Source organism: Phragmites australis, chromosome 11 (genome assembly GCF_958298935.1).
Source record: "Phragmites australis chromosome 11, lpPhrAust1.1, whole genome shotgun sequence".
In the NCBI taxonomy this organism is placed as follows: domain Eukaryota; kingdom Viridiplantae; phylum Streptophyta; class Magnoliopsida; order Poales; family Poaceae; genus Phragmites; species Phragmites australis.
Window position 1 is genome coordinate 4,064,475 of NC_084931.1, and position 8,871 is coordinate 4,073,345.

The 8,871-nt window shown below is 46.6% G+C and overlaps 1 protein-coding gene across 1 annotated transcript; it reads right to left on the reverse strand.

The window, feature by feature from the left end:
- Positions 1–6,806: 6,806 nt before the first annotated feature.
- On the reverse strand, positions 6,807–7,866 carry LOC133885328 (uncharacterized). The gene has a single exon (XM_062325028.1). It carries the CDS (start codon positions 7,684–7,686, stop codon positions 7,039–7,041), a length of 648 nt encoding a protein of 215 aa, XP_062181012.1. The 5' UTR covers positions 7,687–7,866; the 3' UTR covers positions 6,807–7,038.
- Positions 7,867–8,871: the final 1,005 nt, after the last annotated feature.

An 8,871-nucleotide genomic window follows, 5' to 3' on the forward strand; every position in this document is an offset into this window, starting at 1 on the left:
CACGTTCACATCACCGTGTTCCACAGTGCCACTGCCATCATTGCCCGTCGCATCCACGCTAGCCGCGTCGCAGAGCAGCAGCAAGCGGCTTGGCGCCGCATCCCCTTTCTAGGACGCCGTCAATGCACACCCAGAGCAGGCACGGCGAAGGGCGCCTCTCTTGCTAGTTTATCTTGATTTGACACTGGAATGTACGTCGACCTTCAGAGACAACTTTTCCTCAAGGTTGTAGTTTAAAGATCCTTCTTATCAGATGGACATTCGGTATTGGCAGCTAAAAAAGAAGTCTGATTTCAACTATTCTGAAATCTGCTACATCCTCTCTAGAAGTCTTCACGATTTCATTTCAGACTTGAGTTCAGGTGTCGCGTATACCTGTCGTGATCTTGGGAGAAAAGAGCAGTGGCTCCTTCCTTTCAATCCTTTGCAAAAGGAATTTGTCGTTGCGAGTGTAACATCAGGGCGAGGATAAAATGGGCACAGTGCAACCACATTTATCTCCTTTCATTTTCAGAAACTCCATGATAGTAGTAGGTCCACGTTAGCTTCCATGATTCTGTTGTCACTTGGACTTTGGATCCAAGTAATTTGAGATGTAACTTAACCTTCTGGTTAATTTCAGCAAATATATTCCACATGCATGCCTTGATGTCTGTTCGGAAATTCCGTTATGTCAGTAAGACGAAATTAGCATAAATTACAATAATCGAATTCAGGTTCGTCTGCTAGCTTCGTGCTGTTCACAATATATACTACTAAAAGTTAGCACGATTTTTTTTCATTCCCAAGAAAAGATGCAAGAATTGTTTGATTGGCTCTAAAAAATATGGTACCAAGATTGTATCAGTTTCAGATAGTAGCTGGAGATCAGCTTTTATCATTTTTATTTGCATAAGCATTCACATACAAACAACCTTTGCACCTAAATGGTGTCGATGTGAATGTTGGCAATTCGGCATTACACTGTAGTTACCACACAGACATCAGTTGCTGATTCATGTCCCTTCATGTGATTCTCCTGCTGTAAACTTGTGCCTTTTCTGAATTATCAGTTTCTAATATTATCCTGTAACAAAGAAAAAGACCAAAGAGTTTGTTACAGATTTGATTTATATCACCTATGAGTATGCCCTGTGCACATTTATGAGTACACACCGTACAAAGTAATCTGTACTAGTATGCTGCATCAATCATTTTTTTCTCATTCAGACTTGTCAAGTTGCTGGACAAGTCTCTTTTGTTATGATCTGTAATACCTCTTCAACTGACAAGGGATTAGGTTCAGAACCAGAATAATTTATGCTTAAGAGCCATACTCATGCACCATGCCTAATTCATTTGACAGGATCTTAGAAGAGCCTCATGATCATGTTACTATATATAGTTATAACAATGTGACACAAGCAAGTCTTTATATCCATGGCTGGCTTAGTGCTGCAAATAATTCTACAGTAACCCTCAACTACTACCAACTATCTCCATGGTTGTATTGGATTAGAAGCCGAGAAACCAAGTTGAAATGTGCATTGGTTTATATGTGATGAGTGATTGATAAGTTTGTAGATTTGGTTTGATGATTTAAAATTGCTTGAGGATGTATATAGGGTCTGGTGTGAAAAGTAAATGGAGTTTATGTTTTTATCTCTGAGTCCAGAGAAATTGTACTCACCGGATGGTCTGGTGTGTAGAAAATTGTATACACTGTATAGTCGGTGATCAGAGGCAGTGCACGCCGGGGTACTCTTTTTTTAGTGGCAAAATTTGAATGTTGCACTGGATAGTCCAGTGATCAGAGGCGATGCATGCTAGAGTATTCTTTTTTTGGTGGCAAAAATTGAAAGCTGCACCGGATGGTCCGGTATTCAGGAGATGTACACCAGATAGTTTTCCAGAGAATGATCCGGTGATGGACCTTGTACTCACCATAGGGTTTTCTAAGAGGTTTCCAGAGAAGGAATCATTGTACTCATCAGATGGTCTGGTGTTCAGAGACTGTACACATCGGAACATCCGGTGTTCATATTTTTCTTTGGACTGTCTTTTTGAATAGCGACTTGATTTGAACTAACTTGTGATAAGTTACATGGTGCTTTAGAGATACATGTCTGCTTGTCTCATGATGTGTAGTTGATTGATACAACTTGGTGACCGACGCGGGATGATCGAGGCCAAACAGGGTGCTTGGTGCCAGACGATCGAGGAGGCTAGGTGGAGTTGAGGGTGATCCTAGCTGTGCATATGGAGGTCAAACAAAGCTTTAAAGGAATGATGAAGATAGAGTGTTGACAAAGTCAAGCGAAGGGGATACCAGTGCAAGTGACAAGGCGGTCTGAGGGATCGCGAGCAGGAGAGACTTGTCGACGGCTAAGAACGTAAAACGGAGTACACGCGTCGACATCGGGATGCTTTCTTGATGTCAAAGCAAGCAGCTGTGAGTCACGCTTTGAGAAGCATGTGATACAGTTTTACTGTTTTGCCTCAAAATCATGGAGGGGTGAAGTGCATGTGGTATCATCGCGGAGCCAGCGTCGAGACGAAGCTAAGTCGTGAAGGTGTCATATGGACTAAAATGCCTCGATGGTAGATATGGGGCTATTGTAAGTAAGGGGTATTTTGGGAACAAGAAAGTTTAAGGGCTAAGCTACCTCCCTAGCTCTATAAATAAAGAGGTATGGCTGTAGTGAAGGGTTGAGTCAACCATTTAAGAGCCTTGTGATAGGTTTGGAGGAGAGGAGAAGATAAGTTTAGCCTTTGTAATAGGTTAGATCTTTTGTGAGAGAAAAATATTCTATAATCTGTCTAAAATAGGGTTGATCTATGTTCTTAATGAAATTTAATTTCCCCATTTGCTCATGTTCGTCTTCTTCTAGTCCCCTTCTTTTGGTTCTCTTGCCTCGGGTGCAAGTTTTTCCGGCTTTCGAGTTGATTTTCGTTTTTCTGTTTGAGCTGAATATTTTCACCTTATTGAGAATATTCTCCTTATTGTTACAGACATAAAATCCCACATATATGTATATAAGTGGGTATTGAATTATCTTGCCTCTATTTCATCAACTTGGGGTTTCTCTAAGTAGCTCGTGTTGATTCAAAGTTGCAAACTTTTATGTAAAAAACACATTGAATAGTTTTGAATGAAACATGAGTCATATATCATCCGAAGAATCATGTTCCCTCAAAACTTACTTTCTTAAATAGTCACTCTAGTATTTTTGTTTCCGCTAAGGGTTTGAGGTGCGTTAAATGATCAAATAGGAGAGTTTCGATTTTTTTTTGTTAAAACGTCTATTCACCCACTAGCCATCAATCTCGATCCTACATATACCTAATAGATTTATGATTTGAAAGGTACCTACAAAGAACAACTTTTCCTGGCACTTAGGGCAGCATTGAACACTGTCTTAAGATCTAAATGAATACTTTGCACATCAATCGGTTCTATATATTCCCACCTAATTTTTCTGCCCTCGAACATCGGTCTCCACTAACAATTAATGCAGCCAGAGCTCAAGTTATGCTGCACTGAATTAAAATGATTACACCAGTGTTGGTGACAAATCAAGATCGATGATTCTAGCTTATAATTAACTGAACTTAGTATTTTTTTAGCTAAAATAGCCTTGGCAACCAGCTGAAGCTTCTAGCTAACTTATCACCACATGGAGTGAAACATGGGTCCATCACTCCATCTGTATGCTGGTTCTTCTTCATCACATACTAAGAGGCTAAGAGCTGAGGTGACGATGGTCCTCCCAAGTGCATTAATTTGGACCCGGATCTTCTGCAGTGGGAAAGGCAATGCATTTCACTGTAGTAACCGAAACAGTAAAATGTGAGTAGGTGAACAGCTGTTTGCAGTGGTGTAGTCAAATCACTGTAGCAACGGTATTTCGTTATGCTGCAGTGTCGCTTCCTACTGTTTATCTGTACTGTAGCATCTGATCTGATTTGTTTGTTTTTAATCTGACAGAGGGATCCTGATGCATTTTACTGTAGCTCCTCTGCGGCTGCAAGAGGATTCGATCGCATTAACTTCAGTGTCTTCCCTGTTGTTCCCTCAACTACCTGATGCTGTGCCCCTCATATGGAGCAATGCAAGGCAGCCTGCAAGCATCAATGGCCAATGGGCACTGCATGGCAATGGAGCCCTCAGCCAGGGTTGGTAATAGGTAGCTAGTGAGAGACAGTGGCCTTTATGCCTCCGCTTTACTGAGCACCTCATTCAGGGCAGGAAGTTTGGCACACAGAGACCTGCTCAGTTCTTCTGATGAGAGGAACAGAGCAATGGATGAATGCAAGTCTGGAAGATGATTGAATTGGTAGTACACAATAGTACTAAATGTTGTAACTGAAGTCATGTCCTGTGATTTACAATTTAAATGCCATGCATGATGATAAGATAAGAGCAGGTGAGTCATTTAATCAGCCTTGTTCATAAAAAAATAGTCATAAATATTCTGGAATGTGTCATCAGAAAGTGGCTGCATGGATAAGCTCAGACCTGATGGAGGTCAAATAGCTGAAGTGAGATCACATAAACCATAACTGTCCAGATAGACACTTGATGCAGCGTCTATCATGCATGATATAAATGTATAAAAACTTGTGCTAAAATCTACAGTCCACATCACGCAAAGGCATGAATACATGATGGTTCTTCTCTTCTGCAGACTTGAAAATTTCAAAAGCACATCACAACTTAACCACTACTGTCTTATTCTTGGTAGCACCATCCAGGAACCTTGGACCTGGTAAACAAGCTTTCTTTAATTTCCCATGACCATCAGAAAGGAATAAACAAACTTTGATCCAACAACTAATGATCAAATTAACAAGAGAGTCAAGGACAATGTCCAAGGGTGCAAATCCATGGCCTCTCAAGAATCTTAAACTAGCAGTGTGCCGCTCTTAAAATATTGGGTTAATTAGATTTATGCCACCTTAACTTGGCCGATTCACAAGCATGCCACTTGAATTTTGAAACTTCGAAAAACGTCACCATAACTTTTTTGTACATTAAAAAATGTCACCATAACGATATTGCCCTCATTATGCACTGTGGGTCCACTTGTCATCGGTTGTCTTCCTCCTCCTCTCGCCTGCCGCCTGCGCTTCACCTGTGCCACCCGACCTCCACCGTCGGCCACTTAACCCAAGGCGCCCGTCGCCCGACCTCCGCCCGAGCTCCACCGCTGATTGCCCGACCTTGTAGGGTCATCTTCCTTGAGTCCGGTCATCGAACGAGCTCGGACCCACCGCCAAATCCTTCCAACATGGTTAGATGCCAGTCAATTCCTTTCACCCTTAGCTCCATCTCCTTTTTGCGCCGTTCCTTCACCTGGATCCGCAACAAGACAAGCCTCACTCAATGTTTTCCTCGCCGCCACTCCCTGCCGACCGCCATGGAGATGCTCGTCGTCGATCGGCCGCCCTAGACCGCCTCAGCTTGAGCGGAGACCATGAAGAGCCCCGTCGCAACCCTAGAAAGCTAGAGCAAGGGTCCCCTTGGCTCTGGCCTGTCGCCGACCTGGACCTCCACGGGAGCGATGTGCTGTCGTGCCGCCTTCCTCACCGTTGTCCGGGCTCCGGTCGGGCCTGTCGGCTGAGGACCCATCGGTTGGATTCCCCTTCACACTCTGGACATACTGGTACCCTCCCCGAGCCTAACCGCACCATCGTTCATCACTAGCGCGATGCTCTCGAATGACCTAGCATCATCGCTGTCATTCCTCACTGCATAGGCGAAGGTCAAGCGGCTGGCAACAGAGCTCGGGCGGCGCGGGCGAAGGTCAAGCGACGGGCACCTTGGGTCAGGCGACGTGGGCGGAGGTTGTTGGCCGGTGGTGGAGCTCATGCGGCAGAGATCGGGCAGCGCAGGCGAAGCACAGGTGACGGGCGAGAGGAAGAGGAAGACAGCCAATGACAAGTGGGCCCACAGTGCATAGTGAGGGCAATATCGTCCTGAATGGTATTTTTTAATGTACAACAAAGTTGTGATGGTGTTTTTTGAAGTTCCAAAATTCGAGTGACATTTTTCTAAATTGGCCAAATTACAGTGGTATAAATCCAATTAACCCTAAAAATATTTCCTCGAAGTTCAGAACTCCATGTGTACTACTACTAGTATATTGCATTCTGAATTTTGTAAGTTGGAGAAAACAATTGAGGTGCAGGTTTATGATAGAGATATGTATGACTCATGAATCATGAGGGGAGCAATACAGGGGATCAACCCTAGATTTGTGCTTAATTATCTCTTAAGGTTCATCAATGACTGCATTGGGTCCCATAAACTATCTAGTACTAGTAGCTAATAAAAAATTACTACTTAAGACAAGCTGGCTAGATAATCCAAAAGACATATTGGATGAAGTTCAGGGAGGTCATTTGGCAGTGAGTGCTAGGGCCAGTGTGCGTTGTTGCTCAGTGGAATTTATTTATTTAGTGAAATCTTTTATGATTCTAGTAAATGTTTGCTTTTACAGGTCCGAAGAAGATACTATATATCACTTACATATCCAAAATTCCAAAATAGAAATAAACAAGTGTCTGCGAAAACCGCCACAATCCCAAAGAGTGCCTTAGCCAATGGAAAGAAATTATACAAGACCGGGTCTCACAGAAAGACCTACATTTTCGTGTGACACGTGTCCTCTATTTCTCTCACATGTGTTCAATCAGACCATTGAATTCAGAATGAACGGTGTGAATCAGGATCTCACGGAGACCTTTCTGCAGAGGGTCTCATATAATTTCCTTCCTTAGCCAATAGCAACTTCACAAACTACTTTTTGACGAGAAACCGGAGGAAAGTACTGAAAACATATAAATTTCGTGATGAGAAGGAGATTTCGAAAGGAGTACCGAGTGCCATCTTTTACCTCTACCTCCCAGGAAATTTCAAACTACACAGGAGCGTAAATATACGTATATACGATTACCATACGCGTTCGTGACGTACATATATACTGGCTAAGCACGTTGATTACATATACGGCAAAATGCAAAGCACGCCCTGAGCTTTAGGCATATTACTCATCTCTATGCTGATGAGCTGGTGGTGGCTCGCCGGCCGGGCTTGCCGCCGACGACCGTGGCAAGCGCGTTCCTGACGGCCACCGCGACGCCGCACCCCTTCACCATCCCCCTCTCGCAGCAGTCGCGCTCCATCCCGAAGCACCGCGCTGCGGCTTCCGCGTCCTCGTCAGCGCCGGCCGAGAGCGTGCGCCTGTGGCCGTGGGAACCCCCAGCGGCGGGCGACGACTGCACGGTGAACACCGACGACATGGTGGACGACGACGACGACGACCAGGAGGAAGAGCACGGCGTCGTCCGTCCCGGTCTCCGGAGGAGGGTGATCCTGAGTATGGCGCCGATGAGGCCGGGCCGCCGGCGCTTCTTGGACCGGCCGGCGCCGCCTCTGCCGGCGGTGTAGTAGGACGGCGGTGGTGTGAGCGGCCGGAGCGCGGCCGCGGAGGTCGAGTCGTTCTTGGGCGTGCCCGGCTGCGACTCCCACAGGAAGGGCACGGCGCCGGCCGAAGCCACGCTGTAGTAGACCCGGAACGACGGCACGGAGAGCTGGGCGGCCGCCTCCTTGGAGAGCATCTTGGAGTGGATCTTGCTCCCCTGCTTCACGAAGAGGCCAGGCTCCCGCTCCTCCTTGCAGCCGGCACTTGCCATGGTGAACATGCACTCTGTACACTGACTCACACTCTGCTCTCAGAGAGAGAGAGAGAGAGAGAGAGAGAGAGAGAGAGAGAGAGAGAGAGAGAGAGAGGTTGCAAGGAAGGAAGGAGTGAAGTAGCTGCCGCTTGAGAACGAGAAGGTGTGTGTCTACTATAGCAAGTGTATTTTTATATACCAGTAGATCAGCTATTTGCAGGGAAGCACCGGAGAAGAAGGCCGTAGTACTAATACTTGTCTACTTCCTGCTGATCTCTCTCTCTCCCCTCGCCCTCCCTTTCTCTCTCTCTCTCCGAGGCTGACTTTTGCCGTCGACCAACGAGCATGTGACACGGCAATGTTAGTGGGCATAATTAAAGGTTGTTGTCATGAGAGATGATACACAGATAGCGGCTTGCTGATGTCAGCATGCATGCAATGGTGGTAAGAAAAAAATTAACTGAGATTGCCCCTCGTTTTTTAAAGGGGAGATGAGATATTAGGCGGCTCCACGTCACCGTGACACAACTACGTAGCGGAAGTGGCGGCGCGGGCGGTCGAAGAGGCAGGCTCGCTACGTAGCGGCCGAGAGCGACAGCGAGCTGCCGTGTGCGAGGCCGGGCATGGCCATGCTCCAGATCTGGAGAATCGACGTCCCGGCGAGCAGGAGGGCGCGTCGGTGGCCATGAGATCGATGCTCTCATCTCGGCGGCGTTGGGTGCGCTAGCTCCTCCGCTCTCCCACCGGCGCAGTGGCGCGGCGAGCCGCCATGGCGGCACGGCAGACGTACTGACCGTCCAGCGCTTCAATCGAACATGGTGGCGCGCGAACCTGCACACGGCTAGCCTGCCGGCGGTGCGGGAGGCCGGTGGACACTATTTAATGCTGTGGGGCTACGAACAGCGGTGATTGACACTGGTTTTCCTCTCGGTGCAATTTCTTTGGTGCGTCATCTGTTGGATATTGCTGCAGGAGACGGACCCTTTTCCGTTCCCGGAACTCGCCGCCGCCGGCGGGTCGCGGATCTTCGCGGCGGACTAGCGGCGGCCACCTAGGGTTCGAGAGGGAGATGAGTCAGGAACGAGACGAGAGAGGTGCGAAGGGATACGGACAGGAAGGGGGCGAACGAGTTAGGATAACTCAGTGACAATTATAGGTAATTACGTCTAACTCTATGGATATTTTGATAAATAGAGTTTATAAGCACCTCTT